We start from the raw sequence: 15,493 nt of genomic DNA, 5'->3' as shown, positions 1-15,493 counted from the left end.
AGGTCACAAGGGAAGGGAACGATCCATCTGTAATACGATGCCAGACCATGCCCAGCTATATGCTAGATCAAAGCCGTGATAGCAAGCGAGCCTGGCCCAGCTACATCCTAGATCAAAAAGTAGCCATTCATGGGAGTGCCTCGTGTCAACAGAAACGCTACTTATCCCAGCCATCTCTGATACCCAGTCCACAAGTGGCTGTGGGACGTACCAGTTGTATACTCAATCCTAGTTCCTGACCTTTTGTATGGACCATTCAAAAAAGGGCTGCCACGTGATGAACGAAATGGATTAACAAATACACCCCTGTGACTGCAGTTGTGGATTGTTGGGCCCCAGCAATTCCATGACCAAGATCATTGACCAATTACAACCGTCAGATGGTGACTTCACATCCTAGATGTACATAAAATTTCATAACAGTTTTGGAAGGGGTGCGCCAGGCCCATGCTGTAGTGCAAAACAAGGGCGACACTTAAGAGCCCCAGTAGCAAGCTACTGTGGTAGGCCCTCCCCCACAAGAAATTAATTTAATATCATGTGAGCCGATGGCCCTCGTATCAGATATTAAACTGATAAGAACAGATACTACACTTGATCTTAGCCAAAAGGCCGAGAAAGGTATGCTTTCATTAATGCCTTCCCCTCTCTTTTATATCTAACCCACTTTCTCTTCTGATTTGTTCCCAGTCAATGTGGGATTATACATTGAGAAGGAAGAGGTGATGCGTTAGAGCTGGTATATATGGGATTTTGTACATTCATGTGTCCTCCGTACACGTGGCAGGGATATCTATCAATCGTGGCCTTCCATTTAATGGGCCCTACAATGGATGACTTGTGATTAAAAAATTGGACCTATGCGTCTTTCATCTTTCTTCCCTTTATTCGCTGATATGGACGGTTAATTAATACAGTGGATGTATAGCAAGTTCCGATACAACCATTTCTTTCCCGCCAACATGTTGCATGTGTAGATTATTCAATCGAGAAAAGGGTTGGTCATATGCAACATGACGATCACATGGACACAACATAAAAGTCTATAGACATTTGATGGTATAACTCAACAGTGTACAGGTGTAGCCCACCGAATGAGTGGATCGGCCTAATTTTGATATCACGGTCTATGAACATGGTTCCGGCCATCTTTTGCACGGATTGGATATTCTATATTTTATACATGGTGAGGGCCGGTTTTATTTTATTTTATTTTTAAGAATTCATATTCTATATTCTATGGGGTTTTATTTTATTTTATTTTTAAGAATTCAGATTGGGGCTGGGTTTAAGTTGACTGAGGAGACTAGGCTGGGCCAGGCTAACCCGGACGTGGCCTAGCTCAGCCCGTTCCACCCTATGGTTGCACTATGAAAGGAGACCTAAAATAATAAGACTGATTGACTCTTCAGGCGGCCCACATTGTGTATATTGAATGGGTTAGAAAAATAACAAGTTAAAATAAAAAGAGGATAGATGAAAAAGATAATGAGACAGTCGTATCTATCGAGTTCAAAGCTCGACTTGAATAGTTAATATTTCAAGATAGATTTGTTGCCATTTTTTTAATAGTTCTAGCTAGTATAAATAAATGAAATATGCAAATTATCTTCAACATAACATAAACTCTCAATTCAAATTTCAACATGAAAATTTGTACAATTAAGTGTTGGACATATCTCTAATTTTGATATTGATATGCCTTTAAAATATTCTAAAAAATACCAATAATATGCCAAATTTAAAACTACTGCACAATAGATAGTTTATTTAGAAAATATAGAGAATTGCATTTCTTGATTATAGTATCCAGAATTTATAACAATTGGACGTGATAGAGTTCTTCTAAATATACTAATGTGACTAATCAAAACTTTTATGCCCATTTATAGCAAACAACATCTTTTCATGAAAAGATATGACCATTCGTCCTATGGCAATTATTTTTGTACCCCTTTAGATAGAAAAAAGTCATCCAACAGTTTAACAATATTGTCACATGAGCGACATGTGGCATTAGTGCCACATGTACAACTATGTCATAGCCACGCTCAATCAACACTAAGGTTAATAATATTTTAGGGCATTTAAGTTGCCCTATGATCCAAAAAAGATCAAGGCTTTTTTAGCTGTCAAGATGCACTAGGGCTTTAAAAGTTTGAAGCACGTGTCAAAAAGACTAAGACTAAATCTCCTGTGGCCCAAAAAGTTTAAACGACTTGAGCCTTGGATCCGCCTCAGTTTTGCGCTTATACCCTGGAAGGATAGGGAAAAAAAAGAAGGATGGACGGTGTGGATAAGAACCCTACATCACGGTGTCCACTCAAAGCTACTACCCGTTCCCAGCTGGAGACGGGCGGGCGTAGGACGCAATCCGCGTCCGTTCTAATAAGGGTCCTCGTCGGATGGACGGAGCAGATTAACGTGTACAACACAGTCGTCCCAACCGACCTTGGTGACGATTCCTTCGAAGATAATTATAGCATGGCCCACCGCAGTTGGTGGAGATAAGTCCAAAGAGGATACTACCGTAATTTCATTCGAAATTGCTGCGGGGACCTGCTATGACTTAAAGCTGAAGGCATCTGTTCATCTTCATTTTCATCTTCTCTCGTGTCGGACTTTACTAGAAAATGGACGGTGCAGATTTCAGCAGCCTGGATGAAGGCTGTATTACTCATATTCTCTCCCTCACTTCTCCTCTAGATGTTTGTAGAACGTCTTCGGTCTCTTCTGCCTTCCAATCAGCAGCGGAATCAGACTCTATCTGGGAGAGATTTCTGCCGTCTGATTACTCGGATATACTGTCCAGATCGGTGTCTCCCTTGCACTTCTCATCCAAGAAAGATCTCTATTTCCGTCTCTGCCAACCGCTTCTGATCGATGATGGCAAAAAGGTAAATCTTGGCGATGTCGGCGATCTACCGAGGTGGGTGGGAGCCCTGACTGTGGGGCCCACCTTGACGTATTTTCCTTACATCCAAACCATCCAACCGTTTTGAGAGCTTATTTTATGGTATCATCCCAAAAATCAAGTAGAATTAAATATTAGGTGGACCACATCACAGGAAACAGTGGTGATAGAATCCTCACCATTAGAAACTTCTTGGGGGCCACCGAAATGTTTAGTCACCGGTACTGTTTTCTGTGGTATGGTTGTAAAAACGGTCGGACGGCGTGGATGTAAGGAACACACATCACGGTGGGCCCCACAGTCAGGGATCCCACCTACCTCGGTGGATATGTTGTTTCCTCTTTCCTCTGTTATTTATTTTTCAGTTGGATGGGTGTATGGAGGCTTGCCCTATTGTGGTTTGCCACTTCTACCCAATCACCTGATGATCCAAACCGTTCATCTTGAAGATCCCATCATGAATGGGCTTCATGACAAAAATCCCACTATCAAAGATGCACCACCTTTCATGTAAGGCCATTTAAAACAAGTGGTTAGCTGAACACGGTCTGGATCATTGATTATTATTATTATTTTTCTGCTATATTTCCGTTGTATAGTTAGATCTTCTAGATGAACGGATTGGATTATCACATGGTGGGATAGAAAAGCCTGACATGCTCGCAACGGACGCGGATTGCGTGGTGACCCTGCCACCACTGATCTCCATGGTGTCAGGACTCCGTGGGGCCCACCGTGATGTATTTGTTTTATCCATACCGTCCATCCGTTTTTCCATCTGATTTTAGGCCATGAGCCCAAAATTTGAGCATATCCACACCCCAAATGGGCCACACCACAGGAAACTATAGTGATAATAACATCCACCGTTGAAACCTTCCTAGGGCCCACGGTGATGCTTATTTCTTTGTTTTTTTTTTTTTCATTTAAACACGGTAATGATGATGATGATGTTGTTGTTGATGATGATGTTGTTGTTGATGATGATGACAGAGTTTTTGGTTGGAAAAATCAAGTGGTAAGAAATGTTATATGGTGTCTGCTAGAGATCTATCGATATCGTGGGGAGATGATGGTCGGTATTGGCGATGGCTCACTGCTTCTACAAGGTCTCACCTTCAAACCTATCTTGGGCTTAATCTTAGGCCTTGATCAGGGTCTTTTAATCTCATGGACCCCACATACAGAGACAATTGAATGATCAAAGCCATGCTCTTTTACTCTTGGTAGTTGAATATATGATTTTGACCATCCATATTAGCAGTTGAATGTGGACCAATGAAAGTAATCAACATTTTCAATTATCCACATTTATCAAGGAAAATACATGACTGTGGTCATTCTTTCAACTTGATTCTCTGTTAATCTGACATCAATGACAACACCCACAAGATGGATGTTTCAATTTCTGATCAACCACCATTTCTGCATGTGGACCCAACTACACTTTTGGCCAGAGATGTGGTCCACCCAAAATGAAGTCTTTTAATTAATTTTTATAAGATCAATAGCTAATTTACTTGCCTAATCATGCCAGTGTCTTCTCAGAAGTAGCTGAGTTGATCTCGGTCTGGTGGTTTGATCTCCGTGGCACCATTGACATGGCCCATCTCTCACCAGACACCAATTACACTGTTAGATTCATCGTAAGACACACGTCTGACCACGCTGGATGGCAAAACATGCCAGTCAAGCTATCTTTGCATGTGAAGAGCAATCCATACATGCACATACGCGATGTATTGATGTCGCCCGATCAGGCGGAGAGTGTCCTGCAACCAAGTGCAGAGAACAATGGATGGATGGAGGTGGAAGTGGGAGAATTCTTGTGTGATAGAGATGGAGGAGAAGTTGAATTTAGGATGTATGAGTTGTATAGTTATAAGGAAGGGATTCTTGTTATGGGAGTTGAAATAAGGCCATCCAAGATGCATTGTGTGGAAAGGATACAAGGCATTTTGGGAAGCGAACAAATTGCTGCAGTGTAGAACGCCCACCAAGCATTGGATATGATGGTGAAGAAAGTGCTGATTTCTCCACTGGATATATGATAGTGAAGAAATTGCTTATTTCCCCGTAGCTTGAGAAGGTTTTCTGTTATTTTGTTAGATAGTTGATGTAGGGTTTCGATACATCTATCTTTTGTTGCAGTGATTATACAATGAAACAATGTTTTATTATTGACGTGGATTTTTTAATATGTATGATATGCTTTTATTGCTATGTTTCTCAAATATTATTTCAATCAGATGATTTTAATTATCTAAATCAATGGCTAAGAAAATGGACAACCTAATGAGAGAGCTTGTACAAGTTGACTCGGACTTGGTTGAACCTGATCCAGATTGCTACCAAGAGTTGAGCTGATTCACCTCTGGCTCTAGTGAGTTTTGGCGGCTCAACTCAAGACTGGGTGAGTCGGTCTTAGTTGAGTTATATAACGATGTTGGTAATGTTGTATAAATATGCAGCAGATTCTATGATATGTACTTGCATCAATCTATGGTATTAGAGCGTTTTGAATGCGTACTTTGATAGGCCATTATTCTAACCGTTGAGAAAGACCCTATAGAGAATTGGTTGTACATCAGTCTTTTGCCTCATGTATACCCACGATTGTATGTTCTCAAATGAGAAGAAGAACATGTGTGAAAACATGTTTAGAGTTGGGGACCGACCGCACTTTAAATAGATAGAGTGACTATGAGAAGAATCACACCCATCGTAGGATTCATTGAAACTACCGACACTAGACCACAACAATCATCACCCCATTTATCGAAGCAGGATCAGCCATAATTACAATGCCAACATTTCCAACAACATGGATACTGAAAACATGAGTGTAGCATGAAAATCTCTTGCAGCATGAAAATCTCTTGCCAAATGTAACTCGCATGCAAAGTTCCAAGCAGTCCAATTATCTCTATCAAGAGATCCTTAGCCTCAATCAAAGCCAACCTTATCTGTCCGTTTCTCTATATGCAAGTACATTAAGAACAAATTGTTAAAACTTGAATTGTCATTTAACTTTAATTTACTGGAATGTGTATGCTACATCAATATTTGTACTCCAACTAATCCTGAGCACCGTATGATGTAATTATCAGTTAGGGTTTACAAACTGTTGACATGTTATAGATCATTATTGTCACGTCCCAAACTCGGAAACTGGGCTCACAAAATTTTCGATCGCCGAATTTGGCGCCAACAGCCTCCGTAGAACCTCATTCTCGATTCCTAGCGCCTATTCACCAGGTTTTGATTCTGGGATGTTACGAGGAAGATTTTCAACACCAGTTTGATTCTTAATAAGCATAACCAAGGGCATGACCCACAAGCAACAACTAAAAACTCCATCACATTTCCACTATGATCAAAAACTTTAAAAGTACAATGAGCATAAAAGGAAAATACAATGACAATAAACAAAAAGCTCCAAGATGATCTGCAAAGCGCTCCTGCCTCAACACTGCTGCGCTCCAACGTCACCTGCACGCAACGGTCGTGCATAAGCTTATGTAAAGCTTAGAGGGCGGTGAAAGTATGTGCACAAGGTAGTAGTTATGCAGTATCAGAGTAATGCGGAATATGCTGATAAATCCATGAATGCTAGTGGCCTACTAAGGCCATACGGTGCAAGGCATGAATGATGTCGGCCGTACCAAGGCCATGCGGTGCGAAATACAACTCAAGCATGCGAATCCTCATCTAAGTCTACATATCAATACAGCTCAACTCTGGAATACCACCGGGGTCTAGTACCCTCCAACCAGATTGCCGCCCCATCGCTTGCAATAAGGTGAGCGGAATAGACCTCACTATCCACCTGTCAATATCGGGCTCGGCTCGTCAATAGCGGACCCATTCCTCGAGCTAGTCAAACTCAGCCTAGCTTTGCCCCCTCCTCTCGGGCGGGTAAGGCCGCACCCCCTTCCAACCGACCACGACACAGTGGAAAGCACAACCGTCTGGTAATCGGCACTCGGCACTCATGCACCCACTCGGTCTGGACGTTAGAGCAACCTCTTGGTACCATAAGAGTTTAGGGACTTTCACCCAGGGATATCTATAGTACCCCATGTAGAACAAGATTTTCGGTATCTAATCCTGCCAACCACGATATGCCTGTGGAGGCTACGACCCTGATGTCTCTAGGATGTACAGTACCATATCACACAATGCGAATGCGTGAATCACACTATCCAATCATGCAACAGTCCTGCGCGTATCGTGCGCTCATGTAGGGCAACATTGCCTATCCGAGAGCCCATAAACAATCTGCCCGAAGGCATATGCTATGATCAGTCACTTCTCATATCAAGCATACATATGATGCGTATGATCGTGAATCATGAAACTATACTAAGCATGTTATATGGTAATGGATGCAGTTCATAATGAAGATGGGCTTAGACGGCCTACACATTACATGTACAAGCCTATCAATGAGCCCTAGGGAGAGTCATAATGTGGACATTTAACCAACACTATACTTGTAATGTGGACGTCAAACCAACATTACTCCCAAGGCATAGCCCATCGTAAACATCATTACATAAACCATGTTGGGATCACACATTGCAATGGACCTTAGGTACATCCCATTGGGCCTTCATTATATCAAATGGGCTGTATCACATGGGCCTTACATTCGTCAAATGGGCCGCATTAATGGGCCTCACCAACGGGCCTTATGTACATTGCAATGGCCATAACCCATTGGGCCTTAAAATACATCACAATGGGCCTAATCACATGGGCCTTATGTAAATCAAATGGGCCGCACCAATTAGGCCCCATGCACATCCAATGGGCCACACCCAACAAAGTGGTGGTGATGATTTCCACCATTAAAATTCCTAAGGCCCACCACCCAGTATATTATATATAATATAATATATAATTTATATATAGTATATGCAATATTATATATAATATAATATTATATATATATACACACACGCCCACACACACACGCACACGCACACACCCACCGTCCCATGGACGGTGGGGATAGAACACATAAATTACAGTGGGCTCCACTGCCCGCCTGGACGGTGGGAGTAAAACACATACATCACTGTGGGCTTCACGTGAGGCCTACCATAATGTTTAAATACCATCCAATCCGTTGATAAGGTCTCACGGACCCAAATGAATAGGAAGAACAAATCTCAGCTGGATACAAAACTTCTGTGGCCCAAAAAAGGGTTCCAAGGGCAGACGTTTAATCCCACTGTTTCCTATGATGTGGGTCACCTGAGCGTTGGATTAAGCTGATTTTTGGAGTGGGCCCACTTCAGGGAGTGGCCCACCCAATGAACGGTGTGGATTTCTAATACGCATCATGGTGGGGCCCACGGCTGGGGCCGTGGGTCTGCTGCCCGTCCGCCCTCCGCTCATAGCAGGCAGCGCCTGCACCTTTGACACAGTAGCCGACGCTGCTGTGTTATGTTTTTTTTTTGTTTTCTTGTTTTCTGTGGTTTTTCATAGGTGGGGTCTACATCTTGAGAATCCACTCCGTCCAATGGCCCTCCATGGCTCAAGACAAGCAAAACAAGCCCAATATTGAGCATATTTCGGTGTATAGAAACATTGGAGGGTGTTTCAATGATAAATACGTTGTTTACTATGCTATGGCCCGCCTGAAAGTCAAATTGGCCCCATTTTTCGGCTCAACGCCTAAAATAATCTGGAGAATGGAATGGACGGCTTGGATTAGATCTATTCATCAAGGTGGGGCCTACATAGATAGCCCTCTCAAAAGCTTTGAAAACAAAGCTGAATTTGTGTTTTACCAGTGACGTCCAGCGTCCCTGGACGCTGGACGGATCCTCACAGCACATGCATGGAGGGCTTTGCTCAAGTGGGCCACTTCATGATGAATGATGTGGGTACAACACATAAAAGGTGGGCCCCACTTCTAGATATTTTGGATAAAAAAATACATACCTCGTGGTGGGGTCCATCCAGGTGGGCCACACAACCATATCATCATCACATAAAAAAATTAGGAAAAAAGGGAGAGAGAGAGAGAGAAAGAGAGAGTGGGATACACGTGATGGAGGGCTCCGCCACTATGAGCCATCCCTTGCACTAAATCACACATCAAGTGGGTCCCATAACATGTGGGGCCAACAAATCAAAGATCAACGGTGGAGATCCCTTCTCCACCAAAATGGAAGGTCTAGATGACCTCTAGCCATGCAAATAAAATAAAAATCATGATGGGGTCCATGGAGAATGGCCCCATCATGGAATGATCATGTGGATCAAGGTGGGCCATCGGCCACACCTAGGGTCCAAAGTGAGATCCACACCATCAATTGGTAGGCCTCACTTGGCCCATCTTAAAAATATGCAAATCTAAGCCTATGAAGCACCCACCATTCGATCTTCTTGCTCCCTTGGCTTCCTTTGCTTCTTAGCTTTGATCTTAACGGAGGAGATGGGGTTTGGATGGTTGAGATGAGAGATGAGAGGGTAGGAAAGTGGGCCACACTTGTGGCTCTCTTGGAGTAGAAGAGCTTGGACGTATGGAGGTTTTGGGTTGCTTGGATTGTGATTTGAAAATGAAGGAGAGAGAGAGAGAGTTGTAAAGCGAGATGGATGATGGAGTGGAGTGATGGATGTGGTGAGTGATGGGTATAAGAGCCCTTTTTTGACTTTTGAGGTAATTTGTGTAAGAAAAGTATGGCTTGTGTAAGAAACTTTTGACTTTAGGGGTTGCTTGGGGAAGGGTGAGAGGTGATGTGTACTTGACATGTACTTGACATGATGGGATTGATTGATTGATTAATGTGATATCTCGTAGAGATTCTCTCGTAATTCGCACGCGCGGCGTTTTCCTCGCACCGAACGTTGGCCCACATCTCCTGGCCAGAGTATCAGATCGGTGCGCGAGTCGCGACATCGGAACCACAGCGACGACGCAGTCGCTAGGGTACAAGTCTCGGTTTGAGTCGACTCCGGTTGATGGCGTGTGACGTAGGGTCGCGCGCAAATGCTGGTTAAGGATCGAAGGTTGCCGGAATTTGACCTGGAAGACCGCGGAAGTCTATGGAATGGTACGGTCTAGGATACGGCGCTTACAGCTCTCCTCTCCTAATAAAAACTTCATCCTCAAAATTTACATAATCATCATAAATAGGCATAATTCATGAGGAAGAAGAAACATAGCATCATTATATAAAATCAGAGATAACATACAATACAATCAATCATCAAAAGATGGGGATAACGCTCTTGAATCTCAGCCTCGCGCTCCCAAAAAGCCTCCTCAATAGAATGGTGACCCCACTGAACCTTCACCAATGGAATGACCTTGGTCCGGAGGACCTGCTCCTTCCGATCAAGGATACAGACTGGCTGCTCAATATAGGAAGCGTCCTCACGAACCTCTAACGGCTGCCAATCAATAACAGGAACGATGTCTGACCCACACTTCCTCAACATAGAGACATGAAAAACGTTGTGAATGCCAGACAACTGAGATAGCAAGGCAAGCCGATAGGCCACGGTGCCAACGCTCCCAGTGATCTCAAAAGGCCTATGAATCTCGGGGCAAGCTTGCCCTTCGCTCCAAATTGAACTACGCCCTTCATGGGCGAGACCTTGAGATACACATGGTCCCCTACATCAAACTCCAAGGGACGACGTCGATGATCAGCAAAACTCTTCTACCGGCTCTGAGCTGTGCGCATCCTCTGCCTGATAATATCAATAACCTCTGACGTCTCCTACACAAGCTCGGGACCTAAGAGACAACGCTCTCCAACCTCGGTCCAACAACTTGGTGATCTGCATGGTCTACCATATAGTGCCTCAAAAGGAGCCATGCTGATGGTCGCCTGATAGCTGTTATTGTATGCGAACTCAGCTAATCGCAGATGCTCATCCCAGCTACCCCCGAAATCAATCGCACAGGCCCAAAGCATATCCTCAAGGATCTAGTTGACCCTCTTGGTCTGGCCATCGGTTTGCGGATGGTATGCAGTGCTGAGCTGTAAATCAGTCCCCGTCGCTCTCTGAAAGCTCCCCCAAAACTGAGACGTGAACTTCGGGTCTCGGTTAGAAACGATCAAGACTGGAACGCCATGCAGTCTCACAATATCCTTAATGAATAACCTCACAAGCCGGTCCAAAGGCCAAGTTGCACGAATCGCAATAAAGTGTGTCGACTTCGTCAGACGATCCACAACAACCCAGATGATGTCATAACCGCGCTGAGTCATTGGCAAGCCCATAATGAAATCTGTCGACACGTGCTCCCATTTCCACATCAGGACACTCAATGGCTACAATAGATCAGGGGTCTCTGATGATCGGCCTTGACACGCTGGCACGTGTCACACTCGCCCACAAAACTAGCGATCTGGCGCTTCATCCCCGCCCAAAAATACTGTCGCCTCATATCGTGGTATATCTTCGTCGAGCCAGGGTAGATAGAAAATCCCGATCGATGTGCCTCGGTTATAAGATCTCTGCGTAACTCAAGAATATCCGGGACACATAATCGGCCTCTGAAGTGAAGCCTACCATAAGAACCAATCTGCCAATCTGCCTGACTCTCAGATGCTGCCTCTGCTCGGTAATCCTGTAACGACTTGTCTGCCTGCTGAGCCTCGATCACCCTTGCGACAAGAGAGGGTTGAATCGACAGGTTCAATAACTGCACAATAGAAGACTGCAAGCCAAACTCAAAGTCGTACTCTGCTATATCCTCGAGCATCCTCCACTCCTGAATCATCATGTACTCCACCAAACTTTGTGGCTGACGGCTAAGGACATCTGCCACCACGTTCGCCTTACCCGGGTGGTACTGGAGATTGAAATCATAGTCCTTCAGGAGCTCCATCCAGCGACTGTCTCTTATTCAACTCGGACTGCGAGAAGAGATACTTCAAGCTCTTGTGGTTGGAGAAGAGCTCGAACCTAACCCCATAGAGATAGTGTCTCCACACCTTCAGTGCGAAGACAACTACAGCTAACTCTAAATGATGCGTGGGGTAGTTCAGCTCATGAACCTTGAGCTGACGAGACGCGAAGGCCACTAGTCTCCCGTGCTGCATCAGGACAACACCCAAACCAATATGCGAGGCATCGGTAAATACAATAAAACAATCACTCCCAAAGGGAAGAGTGAGGACAGGAGCGGACGTGAGGTGGTCCTTCAACTCCATAAATGCTCACTCGCAGGCGTCGCTCCAAATAAACTCCGTGCCCTTTCGAGTTAACCTGGTCAGCGGGGCTGCAATATGAGAGAATCCCTCAATAAAACGCCGGTAGTAGCCCGCCAAACTAACAAAACTGTGGATCTCGGACGCGTTCGTGGGCTGGCCCCACTGATGCATTGCCTCAACTTTTATGGGGTCCACTGCGACACCCTCCCTCGTCACCACGTGACCGAGGAACTTCACCTCATCTTGCCAGAACTCGCACTTCTCCAGCTTCGCATAGAGTTGATGTATGCGGAGGGTCTGCAGCGTAACCTCCAAATGCTGCTCGTGCTCCTCACGGGTCCTCGAATAAATCAGAATGTTATCGATGAAGACTACAACAAACTGATCGAGATAAGGGCAGAAGACCTTATTCATCAGCTGCATGAACACTGCGGGCGCATTGGTCAGTCCGAAGGACATGACTTCAAACTCAAAATGATCGTAACGCGTCCTGAAAGTCGTCTTTGGAATGTCCTCCTCTCGGACCCGAATCTGATGATAACCGGAATGCAAGTCAATCTTCAAAAAGAACTGTGCACCCTGCAGCTGATCAAACAAATCATCAATCCTCGGGAGCGGGTACTTGTTCTTGATCGTAACCTTGTTGAGCTCGCGATAATCTATGCAGAGCCTCAACGAGCCATCCTTCTTCTTCACAAAGAGTACCGGCGCTCCCCTCGGCGAACTGCTCGGACGGATAAAGCCCAACTCGCGCAACTCGTCCAATTGCTTCTGCAGTTCCTGTAACTCCAACGGTGCCATACGATACGGGGCCTTCAAAATAGGCGCGGTATCGGGCATGAGATCAATCTAAAACTTAGTGAGTCGGCGAGGCGGTAATCCCGAAATCTCCTAGAACACATCGGGAAAATCACAAACCACAGGCAACTGGTCGATGCTCACCGCTATGGGCTCCTTTATGGCACATGACATCAAACAAGATAACGACTCTCCTCTGGGCTCAGCAATGAACTGGAACTGTGGCAAGTCAGGTATACAGAACGTGACTGTCCTCGCGGAGCAGTCTAAGATAGCATGGTACTCAGCAAGTCAATCCATGCCCAGGATGATGTCGAAATCTAACATCGGCAGTACGTATAAGTCGGCAGGCAGGAAAATCTCTCCTACTAATACGGGGCAAGACGAACAGAAGTGGCTTAATACTATAGTCTTTCCCAAGGGCGTCGATACAGTCAACCCCTCTCGAGTAGACTCTGTCGGTAATCCAATCGAATGACAGAATCCCTTGGATATAAACGAGTGCGAAGCACTGAAATTAAACAAAACTCGAGCAATGCATGCTGAGACTGGAAGTATACCCTCAACGACTCCTCCAGATGACTGAGGATCCTGCTGCCTCTATTGCTACGGTCTAGGAAGCTAGTGCTGATGCTGCTGCTGAGGTGGCCTCTGTGGTGGGGGCTGCTGTCGCTGCTGCTGTGGGTGCCTTTGCTGCTGTTGCGGTAGAGGCTGCTGTGGACCTCTCTGCTGCTGCTGCTGCTGGGGGCGAGGACACTCCCACATACGGTGCCCCGTCGCACCGCACCTAAAACAAGAGCCGATGAACTACCTCAGAGGTGGTGATGGAGGTGCTGCTGGTGCTCGGAAGGCTGGGTGACCTGTGTGCCTCTGTTGTGCTCGACCCTGCTGGGAATCACTGGAAGAGCCTGCCTCTTCTGGTCTCTCCTCTGACAGCGATCAGACTGAGAACCGGCCCACTTAGCCTCAAAAATCTGGGTCTTTCGTACCACTCCTTCTAAAGGCGGGAGCTCATGCCTAATAACACGGCCTTGAAAATCGTAACGCAAGCCGTCCTCGAAACGGCGGGCTCTCCGCTCCTCATCATCTATCAAGTATGGCGCAAATCTGGATAGCGCTATAAAACGAGCGGCATACTGAGCCACCGTCATATCACCCTACACCAAGGCCTCGAACTCCAACACCCGCTGTCGTCAGATGTGATCAGGAAAATACTGTCGGTCAAATCGATCTACAAAATCCTCCCAAGTCCATACAAAATCAGCCCCCGCTGCTTGGGAGACTGACTTCCACCAGTGCTCAGCCTCACCATGGAGGAGAAATACGGCTAATCGGACTCACCGCTCAGTTGTGCATCTCATCGTCTCGAATATCTTCTCCATATCAGCGCACCATATCTCAGCTACCGTCGGGTCTGGCTTACCCTGGAAATGGGGGATTGAGCCGTTGGAACTCTCGAAGGAGGGCACTCATGCTCTCCTGCTCTACCTAGGCTGGGGAAACGATGAGGTGTCTACTCTGCCCCTGAAGCACGGCTGTCATAGCCTGCAATATCTGCTGTAACTGGGAAGCACTCACGGATACGGTTGGATCCGTACCGGTCTCTGGTAAAGGAGCTGCATCCATAGGCTGGGCAGTAGGAATCTCTGGTGGTGGAGCGGGAATCGTAGGTGGTAGTGCGGGGGTCTCAGGTGGTGGTGTGGGAGTCTTGGATGGTGGTGCGGGAGTCGATCGGGTTACTCTCCTAGGTATCTTGTCCTACAAGCAAGAGTAAAGGCGCCTATCAACTTGAAAGCTCTCAAAGGCACACATGTTAAGGGTCTGTAACAGCAGATCACTAAGCTATCCGGACTTAGGACTTAATCATTCATGGTAGACATGTAATATTTTTTTTGTTATTCTCGAGTTACACTCTGATACCAACTTCTGTCACGCCCCAAACTCAGAAACCGGGCTCACAAAATTCCCGATTGCCGAATCCGGGGCCGACAGCCTCCGAAGAATCCCATTCTCGACTCCCAGCGCCCATTCACCAAGTTCTGATTCTGGGATACTACGAGGAGGATTTTTAACACCAGTTTGATTCGTAATAAGCATAACCAAGGGCATAACCCACAAACAAGAATAAAAAATTCCATCACATTTCCACTATGATCAAAAACTTTAAAAGTACAATGAACATAAAAGAAAAATACAATGATAATAAACAAAAAGCTCTAAAATGATCTGCAAAGCGCTCCTGCCTCAACGCTGCTGCGCTCCAATGTCACCTGCACGCAACGGTCGTGCATAAGCTTATGGAAAGCTTAGAGGGCGGTGAAAATGTGTGCACAAGGTAATAGTTATGCAGTATCAGAGTAATGCGGAATATGCTGATAAATCCATGAATGCTAGTGGCCGTACCAAGGCCATGCGGTGCAAGGCATGAATGATGTCGGTCGTACCAAGGTCATGCAGTACAAAATGCAACTCAAGCATGTGAATCCTCATTTAAGTCCACATATCAATACAGCTCAACTCTGGAATACCACCGGGGTCTAGTACACTCCAACCAGATTGCCACCCCACCACGCGCAATAAGGTGAGTGGAATAGAC

At 45.5% G+C, this 15,493-nt stretch overlaps 1 protein-coding gene and 1 non-coding gene across 2 annotated transcripts; one reads left to right on the top strand and one right to left on the bottom strand.

The window, feature by feature from the left end:
* Positions 1–429: 429 nt before the first annotated feature.
* On the bottom strand, positions 430–625 carry LOC131247672 (U2 spliceosomal RNA). Its single transcript, XR_009171946.1, has one exon. It is a non-coding gene; the product is annotated as a U2 spliceosomal RNA (small nuclear RNA).
* A 1,882-nt stretch (positions 626–2,507) lies between these two features.
* On the top strand, positions 2,508–5,148 carry LOC131247000 (putative F-box protein PP2-B12). The gene is made up of 3 exons (XM_058247448.1): positions 2,508–2,897; positions 3,908–4,060; positions 4,426–5,148. Exons 1-3 carry the CDS (start codon positions 2,634–2,636, stop codon positions 4,900–4,902), a joined length of 894 nt encoding a protein of 297 aa, XP_058103431.1. The 5' UTR covers positions 2,508–2,633; the 3' UTR covers positions 4,903–5,148.
* Positions 5,149–15,493: the final 10,345 nt, after the last annotated feature.

Source organism: Magnolia sinica, chromosome 5, assembly GCF_029962835.1.
Source record: "Magnolia sinica isolate HGM2019 chromosome 5, MsV1, whole genome shotgun sequence".
Taxonomy (NCBI): Eukaryota; Viridiplantae; Streptophyta; class Magnoliopsida; order Magnoliales; family Magnoliaceae; genus Magnolia; species Magnolia sinica.
The sequence above is the reverse complement of the archived record's forward strand: the minus strand, read 5'-3'. Positions and strand labels throughout refer to the sequence as shown.